The following is a 25555-nucleotide window of genomic DNA, read 5'->3' on the forward strand; positions in this document are numbered from 1 at the left end:
CAAACGGCACCCTCTGGCCACAAGAGAGTGAATTTCAAACAATCATCTTTATTTTTGATCTGCATTCAGCATAGCTTGGCACACATACAAACAAACAGGCTACACTATATCAGAACCTCCATGTTTTTTTTAGACTGCAGACCAAGTGCTACCTCGGTTATTTGCTCCCCTTAACCTCGAACCTTGGATCAGCTTTCTCAAGCTCTTTGTCTACTATGAGGAAGATAAAATGGACCATCTGTTTCATACTGGATCTCAAACGCAATTTCAGCTGTTTAATAGTTTTATTCCTCCCCCAAATCCAAAACGCCTGTAAACTAGCAACCGGTACACAATACCTTTACCTCTGATAGTCTACAGTCTTCGCGACCTCTCACCCAATGTGACCCAGTTACAGTGAGTACCGGTCTCCAAGGCAACACATTTTGTACAGGCATCAGTTTCCAACATGGAGGTCAAAGGGAGGAATGAGAGAGGGGGATTGAGAGGGGATTTTACTACAAGATCCAAGTACTTTGGCAATGCAATGCTGCATTTGTTTGTTGCATTGTTTGTGCAAATGAATGACTACTTGAACTGATCTGAGAAGTTGAGGTAGAGGGAGAACTGTGTGTATCCAGGTAAAGGATTATGGAATTGCAGCTCTCTTGTGTACAGCCTCTTTGTTTATGCAGCCATAATTCCTATTGCCAGACCATGTGGCCATGTGTACTACATACAATAGCTGAGAGCTATCAGTCATTGGTTTGTGTTGCTAATACAGATATTGTGTCTGTCTGAAATTTCCAATCAATCTACTCCATTAACATATGATAAATAATGGCACAGTCATTCTATACAAGACCATTGCGCAAAAAAAAAAAAAAAAAAAAAAAAAAAAAAAACTTCTCATTTTACAATTATTCATGTACACAATTCTTCATTAATGCTGAGATGCAAAAAATACAACTTTGATATTCCAGATTGTCATTAATCTCTGGGTGACCCTCCTTTGGAGGATTCTCACTGGCACCCACCAGCTATTGCCACAGACCCAAAGAGGAGAGGGTCACCCCTTGTTTTTACAGCTCTTCACACGCCATGTACACACAGAGCAGTTACAACATCCCTTAAAAGAGACATTTTCTGTTTTACACAGAAAATAACTGTTACCCTTTTTCTATGTGCAATGACCCGACCTTTAATCAGAGTAAATCATACTCTCTGAAACCTACCACTATAGAAACTAAAGGCAGAACAATGAAATGAAGTCCTTCTCGAAGGACTTTTGAAAAATGCATGATCTGTTTATTTCTTAATATTAGACATTCAAATAAATGATCTAATAATGTGTGGAAAGGCAGCGAGAAGTAAGCTAGCCCTAATCCAATCTCCATAACATCCAGTGTTATAATAGAGTTCATTCAGTGTGGTTAAAATACCATAGAAAGGTCCTTTCCGGACATCTTGAAATAGAAAGCTATTGATGAAAAGGTACTGACTGTGTATTGCGATGTTAAAAAATAAATAAATAAATGAAAATGGAAATAAATTAAAGGTAGAAAAACAACAATTGCATTGGACTAACTCTACATAATCTTTGCAAAGATATTCCATTTAATTTAGAAAATATCTATTGATGCTAGGTCATTAAGGAATTACACTGAGTATAAAAATATTAGATATTAACAATGATACGAAAACCTCATAAACTACAACCTCTGAAATATTGCTATATGAACCCCACCCACCCATCCTCAGGTGGGAGCACACTCTGATTGGCTTCAACCCTGCCTGAAAATAAAGGGCAGAGCATGACCCTAAAGTGCTCACAAGACCAAGTCAAATGGCCGTGTCCCAGAAGACAGTGGTCTGAGTTGGGTAGGGAGGTGGGCTGTACTTCTTCGCCCCGTTTGATTTCTTCCAATTGGGCATGGTAGGCAGGCTTTCTTTTTTGCATGGGCTACGGTCAGGAAGACGTTGACGAGACCGTATCTCCCGGCAGAGGCGTTGTTTCCTCTCGATCATCTCCAGCATGGTGCTGTCACCATACAGCCATGGCATAGGGGGCATCTGTTGGACACAAGGAGAAGACAGGCTGTCAGGTCTGTTATTTTACAGCTGCACAAATACAAGTTCAGTGATAAAGACAGTACCTGTTGGACATCTGAAGGCTGCTTCTGAGGTGTGCCTATTGGAGATTGTGCTACTGCTGTGGAAGAAGACCATCCTGCCTTTGAAACTGTCTTCAGGTCTGCAAGGATAGATGAACAGATGAATATGAAACATCAGCTATGACATTGTCTTTCCAGCTGAAAAGATCAGCTTTGACCAGCATGAATTTCTGTGCTGTTCCAGAATAGATCAGGGGTGCGTTTCCCATACAACGAAGTAACTCACTGCTTTACTACCATAGTACGATGCATCGTTGAAGAAATCAACTAGCTAGTCACGACTGTTTCCCGAAACTGTACTGTCGCAAATTTGTCATTCAACCACGTTGATTAATGATGTCACATAGGTGGTGAAGTCATAACTTCTTTTAATGAATCTGTTTGAGATCGAACTAATGCTAGATGTTTTGCTATAAATTATGGACATGGCATCTGAGAACTATTTCAAATTTTTCTAAGTTATTTTGCTTTATTTCCAGATTCAATCATAGGCTTTTATTATGTACTAGATACTAGATATATATTATTATGTACTAGAAGGCAGTAGAACTAATATGCACATGGGGCACTCTTCAAAAACGGTGCATTAAATCTTTTGACAAGCTAAAAGACGTAAATGACATTTGTATGTATAAAAAATAGAGATTGTACTGAATTTCAGCTTGCTTATTTTGTTCAAGATAATGTTATTTTGAGTCCATATGTCATGCGAACAAGAAATTATGCTTCCAGCCACAGGTCTAGAGCTGTCGTTCCAACCACACAACTTTGCGATGCTGTTTGCGAAAGTTCATTAGAACATGTTTTCAGGAAACACTGACTCATTAAACTATGCTGATAACGGAGTTAGGGTTAGGCGAAACTTGCAATCATAGTTGGCTAACGATGCTTTTGGGAAACGCACCCCAGGCTGATTTATGCTGGTTATTTCTAGCACATTTATAGTGAAGCTGATCAACCAGTTGATAAAACTTCTTAAACTAGCCAAAGCTGGCTTCCCAGCCTGATGGGGTTGATCTGTTGGCTGATTTTAGAGAGGTTTCAGCACTCTTTCAGCTAGTCAGGCTGAGATAACAGCTGGATACAGAATTTGGCCCATCAGCAACATCAACTGACCAGCTGTCAAACAAATGCTATTCTTACCAGAGTTTGAGTTCCCCAACATTATATTCGGACTCATGGAGGATCGCCCGGATCGATTGGATGACACCATGGCTGAAGATCCAGACCTTGTGTCCTTGTCCTGTGCTTTGGGTGATTCTGTGTTATAGTTGCTTCTATCTTTCGCCTCATACCAGGGTAAAGTCTCAGTTGTGTGTCCTCCCCTATCTTTGCAGTCCCGCCTGCTCATGACATCACTGCCATTGCTGATCCTTTCCTTGCTCCCCCGCCTGCCCTCTGAGCTCTTCTCCTTGTCCTGACCAGATTCTGTGCCATGCTTGCCACCATCTTTACTATTCCGTCGACTTTCCATGCCTGTTCTACCCTGTTCCTTATTTTCATGTCTGTGAGGAAGGTCTATCCCATAGCAAACTTTCTCTCGACTGTCACGTCTGGTGTCATGGCCATTTCTTAGCAGTTCTTTACTGTCTTGTCTGGACAAGAGTTCTGGAACAATACAACCTCGGTCTTTACTGTCCCGTCTGGTGATGGGTTCTGCACTGCTGCGGTGATCAGTCCTGTCTTTGCTGTCCCGTTGAGGCAGTACCTCAGCGCTACTGCCTCGATCTTTGCTTTCTTGTCGGTGAAGCTGCTCTGGGCCGTTACATCCAGTGTCCTTGCTGTCCCTTCTGGGTAATGGCTCAGCATTGCTGTAGCTGCAGTCCTTGCTGTCATGTCGAGATAAGGCTTCGAAGCCATTTTGCTCTTTGTCTTTGCTGTCCCGTCGATGCGAGGACTTGCCATTGCTGCTGCGGTCTTTATCTCGCTTGGATTCTTTGCTGTGATGGCTCCTCTCCTTGTGCTCCCGTTTGGACTCAGAACTGTGACCCTTTCCCTTGGTTTCACCTAGAAGAGATAAAACATTACAGATATTTCAGTGACTAAATTTCATGCTGAACTCTTCACACTGATGCATTCCAAAAAAAAAAAAAAAAAATTGGTAACTCTTTATTTCGATAGTCCAGTTTAGACATTCTACTAACTATATGTAACTTTGCAACTACATGTCAGTTAACTCTCATTCGAGTATTAGTAGACTTACTGATGTTGTCTTAATATCTGCTAACACACATTTTTATGGTCTCCCAGCACTGTGTTAGGTCTCCCAACAGACATTAACAGACAACAGTAACTTTGCATGTACATGTCAACTTATTCTACTAACCCTAACCTTAAAGGTGTATTATGCAATATTGACAGCTAGCGGTTGAAATGGGTACTGCAGTCCAAATAAATAAATAAAATATTAGAGAGAGTTGTTTCCCTCGCTCCCTCCTCCTCAGACTCAACGCTCATGCGGGTTGCCAGATTGAGGACACGCAACAGCAATCTCTGACCCAGTTTATTTGCTGGCTTTCATGGCTTCAAATACGCAGTGTTTTCCGCCAGCTGGCAACCCAGGGTGTCGAAATACTATTGGGTAAATTGACAGTGGACATCTGCAGCATTGTTTTTTGGAGAAACAAGCATTTGAACTTAACATGTTTCCCAAATCTCTGCAAACATATTGTGGTATTTTAGTCAAAGAAATTACATACAGCACCTTTAACCCTAACCTAAAGTCTACTAATACTCTAACGACAGTTAGTTGACATGTAGATGCAAATTAATGAGAGTTCACGAGTTCCTTTGCCCATGTAATCTTTAAGCTAATAAGGTTAAGCGTATTTGGCTTGCTGTCCGCAGTGGAGGGTCTTAGATATACCCCCCAGTGGGACTACTAATGCTTGGATGATGAGTATGGTAGCAAGATGCCTAAATTATGTTGGTGGAGTTGGGGAGGTGGAGGGATGCCAAAACAGCTGATGCCAGAGCAAGGTGAGCAGCTGCTTATATGCTCTGGCGGTTAATTGAAAGATTAGATGGGTCACTCCTCCCAAACTTTGTTGTGAACTTTACTTAGCTGACATATAGTTGTAAAGTTATGGGATGATTATAGTATCAAAAAGATTAACACGTGCAAGCACACTTATCAATGAACTTGATACATGTTGCAGAAATGTTTTATCCATGCCTTTCAACTTGCGTGTGCAAAATTCAAAATTGAATGAATGTGAAGCAATTTGTACAAATAGAGACAATTTTGTGAATACAAATGTTTTCCTTTATATAAGTGTATCATAATTTGCACATGCAACACAGAAGATGTGCATGTGTGGATCAGGTGACACGCATGCATTCATTGACGTCTCCTCTGAGTTGATCTCATTTGATTCATTTGGATTTTGAGACTTTCTTTTCGCGGTTTTTAAGCATTTCACAACCCACACACAAACAACTACAAATGAATAGGTCTGGTGCTAATTATTAATGTGTGCACAACTACCCATCTATTTGACAAATTCACAAATGTGCGTCACTACATTTAAACTAATACAACACAACTTGTGTGTGCAAAATCCAAAATCACATGAATGTACTGCATTTTGTACAAATAGAGACATATTTGTTAATACAAAACCTCGGTTTTGTATTAATGTAGGCCAGAATTTGTGCATGCAACAAGTAAGATGTGTATTTGTGGATCAGGTGACACGCGTGCATTCAATAGGTGTGTTCGACATCGGCTGCGGCTGGATATATCCGATCGGCGAGAGTAGCCGCGTGCAGGCGGGGAGGAGCTGCAAACGGAGACGTGAAGTCGGACACTTTCTGGTTCCCGTAGTGACCGCTCACGTGGTGTTTGCATACTTTACCACAGCTGAAGTGAAATAAATGCAATATTTGCCAAATAATGTTTCAGAGACATTTTCATTCAATACTTTATGTACTGCTTCACACAGCGTCTGTTTGAACAAGAATAAAGGTCAACATAAGCTACTATCAATGAAGTGAAGTCTAAGTTTTTTTAATCAGTTTTATTTTGATAAACATGACACAATATAACATCGCAACTACATGAAAAGAGTGTTTACTGTTATAAAAAACTGATTTGTGAGCTTTAGAGGAACTAAAGGTGTTTGAATAAACACGCAACACACGTGATCGTTGTCATGCAATGAATCCGGCCAATCGTAGAACAGCTGTGTCGTCATCAGCCCTCGTGCAGCCCAGTCCGCTCTTGAGAAGCTGCGCTGGCTGAGTTCTCCGGCTACTTTCGAATCGCTCTCGCGGTACTTTGATGGCATACATCACAGTCACGTGGCGTCGGCGCTGGATCAAGTCGGACAAAATTTCTAACCGGCATGCACTGCTTCAAGTCAGCTGCCGATCGGTCTGCGCAGAGCTGCATGAAGTCGAACAAGCCTATTGACTCGTTTCTGAGTCGATCCTATTTGATTCATTTGGATTTTGAGACTTTCATTTCGCAGGTTTCGCCTTGCACGATGCACACACAGATGTCTGAGAAAACCTGCTACCACTAGATGGCAGTATTCTGCTAAAAAAGACAACGGCAGCGTAATCAAGCGTTCTTCCTCATTTAAGACGCTTAATGAGAGTGATATTGAAGCACCAAATTTAGTACACAATATAGGCCTACCTTATTAATAAAGCATACTTTATAGAGGCAAACAGATTACATCAGATTATGAACAACACCCATAGAAAACCATTATAAACCGCTTAACGTGCAATCGTTAGTATGCGTTGCATGTTCAATAAAAGGTGTATTGGCTACTGAGTTTAAATATCACCGTCTTACTGCATTGTCGTTAAGCTTTTTCTTTATAATATGCTCTATGGGAGGAAAACTATAGCATACAAGTGCCTACATGACCGCGACGCGCGGCGTTTCACGTTAATGGCATTTTCCTTCCTGTTAAAAAAAAAACTTGAAATTTCGCAGTTGCGTTCATGTTACTTTTATTTGACTACTTTAACTGTAAAAGGGTCTATACAAGCTTTGGAATTTGAAAATGTCTGTTTTTAAATGTTAAAGACGATTTTCGCAGTACATTTGTTTTCCCTTGACCCTTAAGCCATTTGTTATATAGTCTTACTATAGCACGATGAGTTTTAACAATATTGTATATCGACATGAAATATTAATTGAAAATCAACTGGACCTACGTGTGTATAGCTGCATATTTATACATGAGAATGCTTTGACGCGCTAAGCACAGCTCGTGATGCACAAGGGAACGTCTGCCAATTTCACTTACTGCGTAAAAACGTATAATTTGTTTTAATTCAAATTACTTTTAATATTTAAAAACAGACATTTTCAAATTCCCAAAGCTTGTAGAAGGTTCCTGTAAGACTGACTTGCAAGTAAAATTTGGACAATACTTCCCTTCATGTAGCCTATTTACAGTAAACAATTATTATTTTATTCAAAAATTACTTTAATTAACCAAACAGGTTTTTGGTGACTTACTACAGGTGAATAATGCAAAATTTCACCTGACTCTCACTAGAAACGTACTACAACCTTTGGAACATTAATAGAAAAACAATTTACAGTAATTTAAAAAATTGTAGCCTACTGTTCAATCGGGATATTGGCTGGACATACAGTAGGCTAAGTCAGTCTGCCCACTAGGCATTTACTATAACCTTGGAAGTATTCATTTGAATGAATGACTGGACGTTTATATTTTTTTGATTGTGAGTGGAATTTGCAGATGGTCCCTTTAGAAAATGCAGCGAATATCAAACCCAGAGCCACTCTCTCTATGGTTTGATATCTCTCTATATGGCTCTGATAAAACCCAAAACTTACTTCACTGCGCTCTCGGACCGGTTGCTCTCCCATACACATGCAAAGTTAAACGCAACTGCAGAATTTCATGTTAAGCTTTTTCTTTTTAACAGGCTCAGGAAGGGAAATGCCATTAACATGAAACGCCGGGCGTCGCGTTCATGTAGGCTCTTGTCTGTAGGCTATATAGTTTTCCTCCCATAGAGTATATTATAAAGAAAAAGCTTAACGTCAATGCAGTAAGACGGTGATATTTAAACTCAGTAGCCAATACACCTTGAACATGCAACGCATACTAACGATTGCACGTTAAGCGGTTTATAATGGTTTTCTTCTATGGGTGTTGTTCATAATCTGATGTAATCTGTTTGCCTCTATAAAGTATGCTTTATTAATAAGGTAGGCCTATATTGTGTACTAAATTTGGTGCTTCAATATCACTCTCATTAAGCGTCTTAAATGGGGAAGAACGCTTTATTATGCTGCCGTTGTCTGTTTTAGCAGAATACTGCCATCTAGTGGTAGCAGGTTTTCTCAGACATCTGTGTGTGGATCGTGCGAGGCGAAACCTGCGAAATGAAAGTCTCAAAATCCAAATGAATCAAATAGGATCGACTCAGAAACGAGTCAATGAATGCACGCGTGTCACCTGATCCACAAATACACATCTTACTTGTTGCATGCACAAATTCTGGCCTACATTAATACAAAACCGAGGTTTTGTATTAACAAATATGTCTCTATTTGTTCAAAATGCTGCACATTCATGTGATTTTGGATTTTGCACACACAAGTTGTGTTGTATTAGTTTAAATCTGGTGACGCACATTTGTGAATTTGTCAAATAGATGGGTAGTTGTGCACACATTAACCCTCTGATGGTCCTCGGTCATTTCTGACCGAATAATTTTCTGTTTTGAAATTTTAAAAATCACAGCTTCATCGGAAGGCTATGAAACTTGGTGACTTTTCTGGGATTAGGTATGTGAATACAAAAAAAAATTGAGGTCATGATCCGAGCATGCTAAGTGGTCGTAAAAAAAAATAGTCACACTCGTGGTCTTCGGTCAAAAATGACCGACCCATAGGAAATGAATGGGAAATTTACAAAAACACAAAAATTCTCTGAATTTTTGTCTGTACAGTCTACAAATCGGACACGATTCTAAAAAAAAGTACACCGCAGTAAAGGGGTGACACTCTACAACATCAAGAGTGCAAAAAATTCACACCCACCCACACACACACACATACAAACACACGTTTATACACATACACACCAATAAATTCAGATTACAAAAATCTGTTTTGAATTTTTAAAAATCACAGCTTCATCAGAATGTTACGAAACTTGGTGACTTTTCTGGCATTAGGTATGTGAACACACAAAAAAATTGAGTTCATGATCCGAGCATGCTAAGTGGTCGTAAAAAAATTAGTTATGATTTTGGTCTTCGGTCAAAATTACCCCCATAGGAAATGAATGGGAAATTGACAAAAACACAAAAATTCTCTAAAAATCAGCCACGATGCAGAAAAAAAATGCTCAGCAATGAAGGGGTGAAGCTCTAAAACATCAAGAGTGAAAAACATAACATAATTAATAATTATAATTAATATATGTATATATAATTAATATAATAATTATTAAAATTATTAAAATAATAATTAATAAAATGTTATAAACCTTGGCAAAAAGTATTATTTGAGAATTTCTAAAAAAATACATTCAATCCACATCTTAAAAGTAAGTAATTTGGTCCAAAAACAACTAGAATTCACAAACATCTCCATTTAGAGCTATACAGGCATCTAGTGGTAAACCCATGCAATAACATGTTTTATTTAATTTTATGATTAATAAATTGATGAATTTTTTTTTATTTTATTTTTTTTCTGAAAGCCTAGTCTCTATTTTACCCGAAAATACTGCATAGAATTTTTTTTTTTAAAAAACAAAAAAAAACAAAAAAAAAACATTATTTTCAATGGCAAAAAATGGACTATAAATATTGCATAAATATTAATAAGTTCAATCAAATTGTCTCAAAATTCTTAATTAAAAAGAATAAATATTATAGAACAAAAATAAATTGCATTGGTTTTTACTGGGATGGAGGAAGTTTCATTTTTAGGTGTCCGGTCATTTATGACCGGGAAGGCCCCCAGTGTGACTGCTAAACGAAGACCATCAGAGGGTTAATAATTAGCACCAGACCTATTCATTTGTAGTTGTTTGTGTGTGGGTTGTGAAATGCTTAAAAACCGCGAAAAGAAAGTCTCAAAATCCAAATGAATCAAATTAGATCGACTCAGAGGAGACGTCAATGAATGCATGCGTGTCACCTGATCCACACATGCACATCTTCTGTGTTGCATGTGCAAATTATGATACACTTATACAAAGGAAAACATTTGTATTCACAAAATTGTCTCTATTTGTACAAATTGCTTCACATTCATTCAGTTTTGAATTTTGCACACGCAAGTTGAAAGGCATGGATAAAACATTTCTGCAACATGTATCAAGTTCATTGATAAGTGTGCTTGCACGTGTTAATCTTTTTGATACTATAATCATCCCATATAAAGATACTTCTAGGCAGAAGAATGTCTAAAGTGGACCATCAAAATAAAGTGTAACCATTTTCTGTTGCAATACTGGAATTTGGTCACTAGGTGTCCCCGTGAATTCATAAAATGGCTTGTTTTGTGTTCCTCTTTGGACTGTGTGTGGTTTTGTGTCAGTGAATTTGTGACAGGTGTGGCACACACATTAAATATACAGATGTGCAGCACAATATGTTTCTACCCTAATCTGGGCAGATGTAAAGTCCTGATGTTTCTTTGAAAAGATGTAAATAATTATTTTGTTTTTTATTACATTAACACATTAACTTAAATTGGTCTGTTATAACACTATATTGAACTTGGATTTGAGTGAGTGTGACAGATGTGTGTGTTAGTGAGATGAGTATGACCATCATTTCCTCACCCTCATGTTATTCTAAACATGCATGCATTTTTTTTTCTTCTTTAAAAAGAAGATACTTTCAAAACTATCTCAACTGACTTTCATCGTATCTACAAAATAAAAAATACGAATAAATCTCCTTTTGTGTTCTGCAGACAAAATGACATGATGACAAGGAAATGACAGAATACAAATTTTGGGGTGAACTTTCCCTTTAATGACTCAAGATTGTTTTTGTTATGTATACACACACACCTTTCTATTATACCTTTCTCTGCCTTCTGTGTGCTGCCAGGTAGCATTGTTTAAATGTGCGGTAGCCCTGTTCTTTGCTTTCAACAACAATCTATGAGTGGGTTCATAAATAGGTCACGCACTGTTTTCCACAGTGAAGGACAGATGATACTCTTGCATCAGCACAGCCATAAACTGTGCCAACGCAGTCTTTGCATGATACAACATACAGGTGCAGCACAGGTGCAAGACCCAAATAGGCCATATGTAAATGTGCAAAATCAACCATCCCGACAACAACAGATACACACTTCATGAGTACCAGGTAAAAACCTAAAAGCCACATGGCAACCAGGGGCCAGTTGCATAAACCACTAAGACTAGTCTAGTCATCCAATTTTTTTTACTTTAAGACTGTTCATGAATGTTTTAAGTCAGTTACATAAAAATGTTGATTAGTCTAATTTGATAATGAAACGTAAGGCTGATAACCCCCCTAACTAACTGCTAGGTGGCCATACTAGTTCTTAACTTAATGGCTATGCAACTGGCCCCAGGCAACACCAGCAAACTCAAATAAAATGGTAACACTTTAGAATACCGTTCCTTCATTAATGATTAACTACACAGGAACAAATGAGTAACACACTATTAACATTCTAACTACTATTAACTAACAAGAAACTCTGATTAACGAATTAGTAAGTAATAGTGCTCAGTCGAATGTGGTAGTTCAGCTAATCAGCATTTTTCATACCTCACTGAAGACTACTAAGAACTACTATATACAGGTTCATAATTAATATTAATAATGCATAATGTATAATCTAATGTAATGGTAACCCATTAGTAATGACTCAAGTGTTACTATATCTTTCCTAAGGAACTACTTATTATTTGGATCAGTATTCTAAAGTGAAGATCATGGGAAGGAACACACAATGACTAAAGTTTATTACTCAAAATTACTCAAAAGCTTACAATGACTTCAGTCAATATTAATTAGTTATCATATTTTTCACTTTAGAATACTGATCCAAATAATTAGTACTGTAGTTCCTTTAGAAGGATGTAGTAACACTTGAGCCATTACAAGTGGGTTACCCTTACCTTTTATTATAAATTATGCATAATTCATGTTAACCTGTATCATCATATCAATAATTAACCTCACCCTCATGTCATTCCAATTCCGCAAGACCTTCATTCATCTTCAGCACACAAATGAATTTATGAAATCCGAGAACTTTCTGACTTCTCTATAGAAAGCAACGTAACGACCACTTTCAAGGCCAAGAAAGGTAGTAAAGACATTGTTAAAATAGTCGATGTGACTCCATTGGTTCAACCTTAATATTATGAAGTGACAAGCATACTTTTTGTGCGCAAAAAAACAAACAAAAATAATGACTTTATTGAATGATTTCATATCTTGTGTGTCAGTAACCACAGTGCAGCGCTTCCGGGTTCTACATCAAAACGCTGATGCCAGTTGGCCATTGCTGTTCACATGAGCTCCACGACGCATGCGTGTGATGCTGACACAGGAGCCAGCCAATACAAAGCCTGCGTTCTGACGTAGAACCCGGAAGCGCTGCAGTGTGTTTACTACGTCAACAGTGTAGAAGACTGACAAAGAAGAGAAGAAATTCTTCAAAAAAAAGTCATTATTTTTGTTTGTTTTTTTTGTGCACAGAACGTATTCTAACCATTTCATTACATTAAGGTTAAAGCACTGGAGTCACATGGACTATTCTTTCTTTACTATTCTTTACTACCTTTCTGGGCCTTGAAAGTTGTATATGCCTGATGAAGGTCATGAGACCGAAACGTTGCTTATAATATTTTGATACTCGTTTGCAAGTATTGATAGTGTGCGGGATTTCCTTGTGTTTTTTGGGGGGGCCTTGAAAGTTGCAACGACGTTGCTGTAAATGGAGGGACAGAACACTCTCAGATTTAATCAAAAAGTTTTTAGTTTGTGTCCCGAAGATGAACGACGGTCTTACGGGTTTGTAACGACATGAGGGTGAGTAAATGAAGACAGAATTTTCATTTTGGGGTGAACTATCCCTTTAAGTTAAAGGATTTTTTTTTCTTAATCACAGTACATGCCTGTGCAGGTATAGCTCTGCTCACTGGCTTTGCACGTTCATTCCACTGAATGCTGAGAGCTTCACACATTCACTGCAATGGGGCTGCCGTGACCTGCATCGGGATTGGTCTTTAAATCCTTTGAGGGAGACTCTGCAGGGAGACCCCCCCCTCCTCCTCCTCCTCTTTTAGATGAGCAGTAATGTGCTTTTGCATTTGAAGTGCAGTGGACCATTTATTCAATGGGATGAAATGATATCAAGGCCTTTTTGACAATCTGAACTTTTTTGAGAGGTGTTGCCGGAGGTGAGATACAATGACTAACAAATGACAGTTCACATCTTGTAACTTACATTAAGTAACGATAGTCGACATGTATGGAGAGATTGCAATCACACTCTTTTCGATATTCTTCTCTGAAGCAACAATCAGTGCATTGATGATGCAAAAAAATGCTAAATAAAGCAATAAGCCACAAAATACTGTGCATTAAATAGATTTTTACCATAGATAGGAGGTGTTCTTTTCGAGTCTGTTTTATAATTGTTTTTTTTAGCCTTCTGCACTTATGAAAATGTAAGTAAGCCATATAAAACTGTCTGCAATATGATCCCACATAATGAGATAATTCAATTCTAATGGATGATATTCAGAGTTAATAACCGACACTACCTTAAACTGCCAGCACATGCAGATAAACACTTATGTACCTTTATAAATACTTAAGAAAATAGTGCATATTCTTTTCATTTCCTTTTTCCGCTTTCTTAGAGCAGAACTGTTTACATATTAAAATAAACATGCTACTGGTTTAATGCATCAGCAGCAGGTCTGGGGAATGAACACTGACTGCTTTAGCCTCTTAATCTCTCTGGATTAAATTTTATGAACTATGGCAGTCTGTAAAAATCTGATTAAACTTTTGTGCAGAGAGAAGCATGCCAAAACACAAGGGCAGAATGGATGGCATGCTTTGAATAATTATAATTATATCAAGGTGTTAGGTCCAACACAGAGTGTCTTAGAAACTTCACAAATACATAGTGAATATAATAGACCCGCAGGATTTAATGGACTTTGGACAACTTTCATGAGGAAAATAATTAAACAAGCCTACAACTCACTCAATCCCCACACTAGCTCTCTCAGTCCCTGCAATTTCCCCAAAATCATCCACAGGTGCACAAAATCCAAAATAAAAGTCTTCACATAACAAAGCAGTAACAATTTATTTTGATAGTCCATTTTACACATTCTACTAACAATAAGTAATTTTGCAACACGTCAACTGCAAGTCATTAGAGTATTAGTAGACTGTCTGCTTTATATCAGCCTAAAACTTTCTGCTGACTATAAGTACATTTGTAAGTATGTCAATTTATTCTACTAACCCTAACCTAACAGTCTAATATTACTCTAATAAGAGTTAGTTAGACAAGAGTTAGACATGTAGTTGCAAAGTTATTTATAATTAGTAGAATGTAAAAATAACTTTTAACAAGTTGTAAGTTGTACAAGTTGTAATAGACTTATTCTACTCCATCCATGAGAAACCATGCGCCGTCTGAGGCGAGTGAAACACTCATGTTCACCTGTTCATTCAAAGTATAAAAAAAAGTATAACCAATAAAATTACTGCAAAAATACAAAACTTTAAATCTGTTGTCGGTATCTTTGTGCTATTTTAAGTCAGATATGAATTAAGTCAGTTATTATTTAATTTTACTAAATGTATTTTGCATGAATGTTGAACACTGACTGTTTTTGCACGATGTGTCTTTTTGTGTAACTAATACACTTGAGAGAATGTTTGAAGGTTTTGACACTGGTGAACAATTACTAAAAATTAGTGACTACATATATTAATCTGAGAAAAATAGACAATCGCACTCACTTTCTCCTGGCTCCTTGCTCTTTCTGCCGCTGGTATTCTTTTTCAGCATGTTCCTGCCAGTGGTGAAGAGGTTGGTGAGCTCATCCAGTGGGCTAGTAGGCGTCCGTGAGCGTGCCACTGAGACGTTCTGCATAGATCCGTGATGCCGCCCCCCTGAGCTTGAATCCTGTGGCGGGGATGCCTTTCCGTGAGGTGTGGCCGAGGCGCTGCGAGGAAGGCCTGCTGTGGGAAACGGCCCGTCAAAAGGCGGTGAGCGCATGAGGCTGAGGGGCGTCAGGCAGCGGCCCATACTGACAGGTGAGGGGCAGGCGGAGTGGCTGCGCTGATAACCATGTGAAGAGGAGGAACTTTTATAGAGGGCACAGGGCAACGGCGGCGCCGACGATCGCCCAGATACTGTTAATGTAGGAGTGGCTGTTAGCTCCCTCTCGGCACGTCTTAGGTGCGATGTAGAGGCAGAGCCAGAAGGTTCCAGAGAAGTTGGTGACTTGCTATAAGAGCCGTTCTCTAACATAGGAAGCTTTGTTACATCGAGAGGGGTGAGTGGGGACTCGTCTGAGTTGGGCGAGCACTGAGCAGGGGCAGGAGGGAAAACCAGTAAAGGTGGCCTGTGGGCCAACAAGTTGGGGAATGGGGCAGGGATATCACAAAGGAGGGGCGTACCTCGAGGGGTGGTACAACGGCTCAGGGGGGCATGGATGTCAAGCTCAGGTGGGCAGGGTGTGGCACACTGCGATCGACAGCTCAAAAGATCCCAACGGGACTCAAACTCGTCAAGGGTAGGGTACTTCATCTCTTCATAGACAGCCTCACCCGGCTCGTCTTCCTCAGCACGAGGGGTCGGTTCTTGGCCCACGTTACCAGACATCTCAATATAGATGGGTTCATCAAAGTCTGAGTCCTGTGGGCCCTGCGGCTGAGGAGGAGAAGGGGCTTGGCTATCCCTTGAGAAGATAGAGGGAGAACTTTTTGAACCATGATTGCGGATATAAGACTCATCAAAGGAAGTGCTCAGTTGAGTGTTGGGATTCCTTTTAGGTTTTGGTGGAGGAACTTTCCTGCAGTCCTCACTGCAGCCTTGTGTTCCTGAGTAAGCAGAAAAAAAAACATAAAGAAAGATATGGATTAGCATAGTAGCTGAGAGTTCGAGTCATCTGTACATAGGATGATTTAATAACTTTCATTTATTCAGATGCCAGATGGTCCTGCTGCACCAACTCAGTCACCAACTTTATCACCAATTCCATAAACGCACACAGTAATATATTTTATATGACATACAATAAAAAAAGCTGTTTTTTAAATACACACGTCGGCAAACACAATCTGGACACTCCCTCAAAAGTGGCACACATGAGTATAGATGATAATCTTGTACACAAACTCTACTGTTCCAACTCGACTCTGAGAATAAAAATGACAAAATGCCTTGATTTTCAGTACTGAGAAAAGATCATCTTTCATCATATCCAAAGAACATTTTCTCATAAACGTTTTGTGGGTGTGTAAAGAGGGAAAAGAGTACAATTGCACCAGATTAAAGTCATTTTTCATGTTCTCTCTGGGAGTCAGTGAATCCCTTTGCGCATGCCTGGAGAAAACAAAAATACTATATGTGTGTTAATTCGGTGAAAGTGAAGACTGGTGGATCTTGTGATCCGTTTCAACGCCTCTGAATGTGCCCTTGCTCCTGCTCTCTCTGCCTCTTCCCTCCCTACGAGAGGATGTGTTTACCCTCGCCCCCTCTCCTCCAGGGGAACTAAATCTAGGTCAATCACTACTCCTGAATGAATTCTGCGCTGGTCCCTCCCCCCACACACACCCCACCCCCGCCCCCCGCTTCAACACGCAACTGTCCTCTGAATGAGGGACATCCCCCACTCTTTGGTGCGCATTGGCTAAAGGGCTGTTGAGCTGGCTGCCTGCCCATTCCTCATTGGCTGTTGCCGCGCTCTAACTTCCTGTCACCTCGCTGACGATTGGTGGAGGCTGATGTCTGATGTCTGGATTGGTTGAGCAGCAGGGGGTCTCTGTTTCTGTGGGCTGGTTGCCGTGGTATTGAGGAAGATCTGCGTGCACACTGTGATCCCTTCAAATTCTGACGAAAAGCAACTCTCACAGCATACGTCATTACTGCAGAAACATAAATCAACTTAATACTTTTGCAGCCTGCAGCTTTGGTTCTTTGACGTATGTTCTGTAACTCATCAGAGTTTTGGAATATTAAACCAAAGAGTCTGATCTGCTTTTGTGTCTATGAGGGTAAACATAATTAACATTAGAATCCTATTTTGCATTTACTGCATGACATGCATCTATGGAAAGGGATGCATATCTTGTTCTTTTCAACAACAACTTAAAATTAACACAAAAACACACTGTGCTTGTTTACTACTTGAAAACAAAAAGAGAGCAATCACTACATAGAAATAAAGTGATGGGCTTGTTGAGATCTGCATGAGGATATCCCCTGGGACAGTGTTGACATAACATGACAAGAGTGGGTGTTGTTGAGAACAGTAAAGAACTCAGTTGTAACAATTTGTAGCTCATTCACAACACTGCTCTCAAATTTACAATCACTTTGCTATATGTTAATCATGAAAGGGTGGAATGGGTATACTCTGCACTTCAGCTGGACACAAGGACGATGGATGTAAATGGCTAATTGCTTTCATGAAATGGCAGCAACAGCACTGCTCAAGAAAGAATTAGATGTACAACTGAACAGAATAAACAATATAGTTAAGTTAATTATGCTGCTGTTCAACAGTTAGGGCCCTATCATACACCCAACGCAACGCAAGTGTTTTTTGCTAGTTTCAGCCCAACGCGGTTATCATTTTCACGTCCTTCACCAAGTTGTTTAAATAGCAAATGCATTTGCGCCTATTTGTGCACCCATGGGCGTGCTGGTATGAAAAAATCTACATTGGGTAGTGTGGGACACCTCAAATCTGTTGGGTACATTTCTTGCTCAGTATTTTGTCATGACTATATTCTAGATGGGTTGTCTCATTTGTTGAGCCAAAGGGCCCTATCATACACCCAGTGCAATGCAGCGCCAGGTGCGACTTAAGTGTTTTTTGCTAGTTTCAGCCCAACGCAGTTATCATTTTCACGTCCTGCGCATAGCAAATGCATTTGCGCAAGAGCAGACCTTTTTTGGCCTATTTGTAAGCTAAATGGTTAATTAGCAGGCACTTTACAGTTCACCTATAAAAAGAACAAACCCTCCTACTGTGACTGAAAGGAGATGCTGGGAGACAATTTTAGGGTCAACTGTATACACCTTTGCTCAATGTGTAAAAATGTTGTCCTGCACCTGGAGGACTATGAAACATCACCTACTACAGTCTTGTTTGCACAGCTTAGTCCAGCTAAGGCTTCACATTATTTGACTATTCAAAATTATGGTACTGTCCACATTGTTGACTCAGGTGTGTTTGCTTTCAGCCATGATTCAATTGAACCATTTTTTCAACATCAGCAAGTGTATAACTACAGAATCAGTGGATCTCAACAGGAAATGTGAAGCTTGGATTAAACACCATGGCATCTTACCGTCACACCTCTCCGAATCATCGCCTTTACACCCGGTGGGACTGAAGTCCACAGCTTCAGAGGAGATGCTGAGTTTAGTGCTGGGGTCCCGCCGGGGCTTGGGTGGGGGCTGCTTACGGGATGTGGGGCTGCCCTCCTCTTCCACTCCTCCACCCACTGAGTGCAGGGACTGGGAGCGAACGGCGAAGCCCGGATTACAGGGGGTCTGTTGCTGGTGCTGGTGAGGGGACACGTGCTCCGCAGGGGCTGGCATGCTCATTGAGCCCATTCGCAGGTGCTTACCCTCGGCGACCACCTCTTCCCCCCTGAGTAGAGAGCACACATATAAAACAGTGCATGAATGGATTCTGAAGTCAAGAGCAGCATTGTATGATATATGGTAACACTTATAAGGTTCATTAGGTAACATTAGTTAATGTATTAACTAACATGAACAAACAATGAGCAAAACATTTGTTATTTATTAATCTTTGTTAATGTTAGTTAAAATACAGCTGTTCATTGTTTGTTCATGTTAGTTCATAGTGCATTAACAAATGTAAACAAATACAACCTTTGATTTTAATAATGTATTAGTAAATGTTGAATTTAATATTAACTAAGATTAATGAATGTTGTAGAAGTATTAGTTCATGTTAACTAACGTAGTTAACAAATGTTAAGTATTGAACCTTATTGTAAAGTGTTACCATATATTAAAGCATTAAGCCACAATTTAATTGATGTTCGTTCAGAATATTTACATTTTTAGATTGTATGTAATAATAACAGTATGAAAACTCTGTTTTATAGTTTCTATTCTGAAGTACGGAATACACTAAACACTAAACAATTGTATGTAATCCACAAGATGACACAGAGAAACACAAGGAATTAATGAAAACGTTGTTTCTACAATATTTTGGATTATTTAATTATTTTGAGCACAATTGATAAAGAGTGCTCATGAACATGTCAAAATGCACTACAGTTCTCTAAACCAAGAGTTTTTCAGCCTCTTAATGTCAAGTACCCCCCAAAATGATGACTCCCTCCATATATATATATATATATATATATATATATATATATATATATATATATAGCTGTAAATGTTCACAAATGAAAATACTAATTAATTGGCTTTAACTAATACTTTTAGAGTACTGTTATGTATAAACCTGAAAAGAAGCATTTGAAATTAAATTTTTAGTGGACCCCCTGGGCTTTCCTGAAAACCCCTGCCCTAAACCACACAGCGCTGCTCTCTGTGCTGATGTGTGTCTGTGCACGTAATTAGCAACGCTCTGATGAGATCTGTGATGAAGTTACTCATCTGAATGAATGGCTTATTTAGAGCTATTGATTTTTGTTTAGCACCCCTTCCGACTTGTAATGAGACAGTAAAAGGCCCTCGACATAGCAGGAATAGATTTTTTAAGTGGATATTTTAATTGCACTTTCATGGAGCTTGACCATTTGGAAAAAAGTTAGTTGTTAAATAAACAACTAATTTTGTCAAGGAATTTAGGCCTAAATAGCATGGAGATAATTTTCCAGGATTTGATGCAATAACGACAATGATACAATGTTACAAATATATGACATCATGCTCAATGGACTGCATTGGAAAATATATTTGATCTTCCTTGGTCTCTATTTTAACTTTTAAACTCATGCTTCCTATTTACTCCCTACTATATCTTGTTTTTTATTGCACTGGGTTTGTAGCCCTTAACTCCTTTGGTTCTTCTGATGTACTAAACAAACGTCTCTGTTAAGTTCACTCTCTCTTGCTCTCTCTATTCCCTAAAGATTTCTGTCCCACAAAAGAGAACGACTTTACTAGTCATTAGTTTGATTTCAAGGCCGTACATCTATTACCTGAGCATGAACATGTGTTTGTGTAACTTGGTAACTTCCGCACATACAGCTGCTGAACAGAAGGAGTCTCGAGAGAAGGGTTCATTGGTCAGGGGCTTAACTTTGCCTAGCAACAGGGTACCTACGGAAACCAAACACAAAATCTGCTACTGTTGCTCTGTGCAACCAGTCCCCTCACACACACACACACACACACACACACACACACACACACGACGGATCAGGTATTAAGCTCTCATTAGGAAGAGGAACAGTGATGTTGGAGCAGCTGTCTGCACTGCATGTGATTGCTCCTGCTCGGCAAAGACAAGTTTCCTACTGTTAAAAATAGCTGATGCCATACTTCTCCTTAGCAAAGTATTCAGTGCAGTTTTACACAATTTTTTTCTCAGATTCTGAAGGAAGAATTGCAATTATGCTGCAGTTTGTTTTTTTTTGTTTTGTTTTGTTTTTTTGCATTAAAACTTAAAATGACTTGACTTATAAAAACTGATTCAAAACGTGTTTTGAATTTTCTATCCTGTCCCATTTTGACTCTTATCTCTGACTCTGACAATTATAACTCCACCATCTGAAGGTAGATTTCCCCAAACAGTGTAAAAACTGGGGCTCTGTTGCACTTTTCAAAACTTTGCACTGCAACACAACCAATGGCAAATATCAAGTCAAGTCACCTTTATTTATATAGCGCTTTATACAATACAGATTGTTTCAAAGCAGCTTGACAGTGATAACAGGAAAATTATGCATTCCAGCTGTTGTTCAGCTGAAGTCAGTTCAGTGTTGATTAAGTTCCGTTGTAAAGATCATTAATTATTAAAATAATTCATTTCATCTATAAAGCAGTTCTGCAAAAAAGGATGTCATCGTTCAGCTCAGTTCAGTTCTCATACAACAGCGTCAGTACAGTCAGATCAATAATATTATTGCATATTGAGTGACCCCATAGTCATTAGGTGTGTACTTAGGTGTGTACGCGCAGTACTTTGATGTCATAGATCGGTCTGCGCAGCGCCACTTCAAATCGAACACACCTACTATTTTGCCAATTCTGTTTAGAGAAAGAAATTACATTACCTTTAAAAATGGCAAATTAAACAGACTGAAAACAGGAAAACAGTTCTTGAAAATCAAAAAAAAAAAAAAGATGACAGAATCCTGCTTGAGAATTAGTCCTTGTGTGTGTGCATGTGTGGCACTGTATTATTTATCGCATTGCCCTTGCCCAGTAAAAGGGTAATGTCTTTAAAGCCAGTGCACTGTAGCTGCTGGACAGCATAGCCTACTTTCCAGCCTTTTCAGATTTTAGAAAAAAGAAAAACAATTCCATATATTAAAATGCTAAACATAGAATAATACATTACATTCAATTGTTTTTCAATCCTACATAGTATAATTTAAACAACATCATTCCCATTTATTTCTGTCCACGCTTTTCAGTGTTTACAGCATAGTTGTTGTATGCAAATTAGCACGTGAGACAAAGTTTCCGTGTGCTCCCAGAGACAGTGAAAGGGCCAACAGAATGTCAGAGAATGAATGAAGACCCACCCCACTCAGAGCAATGAAGCAATCTGATTGGTCGGCGGCTGCTCCAGCTGTCACTAGGCAGAACGCATTTCCAGCAAGCACGCTCTTCACACTTAATCTCTTTCTAACAGATTTTTTTCTCTCCCTCTTTTCCTTCCTCTCTCTTCCCATCAGTTCCTGTAAAAATGGGTCGTCTCATTGACCCACTTATATGCCTCATGAAAAATCCAGCTATTCTTTTTTTCTAGCACTCATCCTCCAGCCACCGAGTATGAATATTTTATATAAGCAACAGCTGATTAGCAGACCAGGAGTAGACCAATATCAGAAGGTAAAGACTCTTCTATACCCTTTACAGCCCAAGAGTGTGACTTGTGGTCACATTTTGGTGAAAGTTCTTCAGTTTCAAGCAGCCGCAACAGTGAAGTGTCTTACATAAATCAGGGCCTCACTGAAGACTCAATTTAATTAAACACTGCATCTGGTGGCCAATCAAATGTACCTAATTTAGGAGATTTTTGACTAGGACCAGACATCAACTGACAGAGTTAGCAAAATTAAGGTTTGTCAAGAGATGTCGAGATGACCTAAAAAGTGAATAATCATAATCTGGTACATTGGGTAGTGTGGGACACCTCAAATCTGTTGGGTACATTTCTTGCTCAGTATTTTATCATGACTAGATGGGTTGTCTCATTTGTTGATCCAAAGGGCCCTATCATACACCCGGTGGAATGCAGAGCCAGGTGCGACTTAAGTGTTTTTTGCTAGTTTCAGCCCAACGCAGTTATCATTTTCACGTCCTGCGCATAGCAAATGCATTTGCGCCCATTTGTGCATCCATGGGCCTGTGCTGGTCTGAAAATGAGGTGTGTTTAGGCGCATTGTTGGCGTGTTGCTATTTTGAGGCATCTGAAATAGACTGAGCCATTGACCAACAAAAACCTGGTCTAAAGTCAATGGCGCAGTAAATATATTTTTTGTTATTTAAAGAGCGCGTTAGTAATGTGCGCCTATAGGCAGGTCCACACTTTGTCCTGTAGATGGTCTGCTTTCGCGCTTTAACCTTGTGCACGAGCAGATCCATTTCCTTGCTAGAGAAGCATTCAGTTTTAACGCTTGCAAATTCTGCCATGTAAATAGCGAATCTGCCATGGCGCGAGCGCAACTGGCTTTTAAAGGGAATGGGAGATGAGACTCTGATTGGTTTGTTGCACATTACACCCAAAATACACCCAATACTCATTAACAGAATAGGGACAACCCTTTTAGACCATGCGCCGGGTGCACCGACCATTTTTCCAGTTGTTAATCTAGCAAAAGTAGATTCGAACACGACCTAACTGCACTTGCGCCATGCGCTTTAGACCATGCGCTTACATCCTTAAAATATGGCCCAAAGTGTTTTGATGACAACTATAAATTAACCACAAATTGTTTCATCCCTTATCTGCTTTTGATTATTTTTCTGGTTTGTAATCAATAAAAAGTCCAAACCAAACTCAAGCCTAAATCATTAAAAGATGATCCTCACAAAAATGTCTGCTGTGCATGTTTTACCATGCAAATTATTCTTTGCAGTAACGTGTATTACGATTACCCGGCATTCCCCATAAGCACAAACTAATGCCATGTCAGAGCTTAAATTAATGCTTTTTAGGTAGTTGAAGTCTGAGCCAAATGCGTGAAAGAGGTCTCTGACAGCATTCAGCTTTTATTGCACTTAGAAGACAGTGCCAAATGTGATCGATGCAATCTATGCCAACAGGTCTAGGGCAGCACTCAACAGTAAATTGCCCACTGACACAATTACAGCATGCGTTGATGTTATCAAGGCCATGGATTTGAAGTGTCAAAATGCATCTGACGCCTTTGGTCATGACTACAATCATTTTTGTATGACTGAAATGATATTAAGATGAAAACCTAGACTTTATTTAATGACTAGTGTGAAACTGATACTACTGTAATGAGTGGACCAGTAATGTAGAGCAACATTATCCATTTTGTGGGTGCGTGTCTTGCACATAAATCTCTGCCAAGGTTGAAAGTTGTTATGAAGTTCAAGCCCCAAATACACTGTATGTCAGAATTAGAAAATTAATCAACCTCCACATGTTGAAGAGGACATGGTCTTTTTCTGCCATCAAAAACATCCCACTATGCCATTGCCAGTGGGACTTAGTGTAAGGGAGCACCAAGGGTTTGTTTTCTTGTGTGGCTGTCATTTACATACATGTGTGAGTGAATAAATGCTCACGTGTTGAGTCAACTTGAGTTGCAATCTGCAATCTTACAGTTTTTCTCAGTCGTTTTTGTTCGTTTCTTGAATCATCATTAACATTTGCAAAGTGTATTTCTCAAAACAATTCATATAAACAGCACTACACAATGGAGTACCTGCAAAAGCCTGTAACTTGCTCAAAACCCTTAGTTCATCTCTCAGAAGTAGTTATGCCATCAGAATGAAGTGCTTGCATCATTGTTCACAAACAAGATAGTCAAAATACTTAGCCATGTTGTCAATATAACAGTATACTCTGTATATTTACTGTATACTGTAAAATGAAAGCAAACTGTATAATATATTATGATCAACATGACAATTGATAATGTAGGAAACAGCAGACAATTGTATGAAATCCATTGCATCAACGTACTGAAGCATTAGTTCAAAAGAATGAAAAATTGCTTTTATGATGTGCACAAGTGACCAGATGATGCCGTGATCTGAGAAATGTACCAAAGCAACTGAGAAAAACTGTAAGTGAGGGTATTTGCAATATGAGCAATCTTTTAAGATTTCGTATGCATGCATTGCTGACATATCTCAAGCCACTTACCTTTTAATGGCTTCTTCCTGCTTTCGCTTCTTGTCGTTTTTCTCCTGAAAGTTAATCTTATTTTTCTCATTCCACACGTGGTCAATGCTCTGTGTGACCAATCTGTTATATGCCTTCAGTCCACAGTCTTCAACATACTGCAAAAACATTAGTGAATCCTCCTCTTTAGAGCTAATCATTGCTTACAGGCATTCCAAAGTGGCTTTCTGCAATAAAAATAGTGACATTAAAGTTACAATTGTGAGCATTTGAATTATTGGTTTGTAATTATTATTATTTGTATTATCATAATGCTTTAGATGATAGATAGATAGATAGATAGATAGATAGATAGATAGATAGATAGATAGATAGATAGATAGATAGATAGATAGATAGATAGATAGATAGATAGATAGATAGATAGATAGATAGATAGATAGATAGATAGATAGATAGATAGATAGATAGATAGATAGATAGATAGACAGACAAGGATTCTGGGTCAATGAGATTCTCCCTTCATCAGCAAACGCAGAGAGCCTCGCTCTAAGCCTCAGCAGCACATCTACATCTACAAAGAAATTGTTTATTAGTAAGCTGTAGTATTGTATACAGCTGGTT

At 39.0% G+C, this 25555-nt stretch overlaps 1 protein-coding gene across 1 annotated transcript; it reads right to left on the reverse strand.

Annotated features, from left to right (window-relative positions):
* Nucleotides 1-1821: 1821 nt before the first annotated feature.
* Nucleotides 1822-25131, reverse strand: nyap2b (neuronal tyrosine-phosphorylated phosphoinositide-3-kinase adaptor 2b; the record flags this gene model as incomplete). Its single annotated transcript, XM_081373813.1, has 6 exons — nucleotides 1822-2052; nucleotides 2136-2233; nucleotides 3297-4160; nucleotides 15153-16238; nucleotides 18717-19021; nucleotides 24953-25131. The coding sequence occupies 6 exons, from the start codon at nucleotides 25129-25131 to the stop codon at nucleotides 1822-1824; spliced, it is 2763 nt and encodes a 920-aa protein (XP_081229939.1).
* Nucleotides 25132-25555: the final 424 nt, after the last annotated feature.

The sequence above is a fragment of the Scardinius erythrophthalmus genome, assembly GCF_964197995.2.
Source record: "Scardinius erythrophthalmus genome assembly, chromosome: 9".
In the NCBI taxonomy this organism is placed as follows: domain Eukaryota; kingdom Metazoa; phylum Chordata; class Actinopteri; order Cypriniformes; family Leuciscidae; genus Scardinius; species Scardinius erythrophthalmus.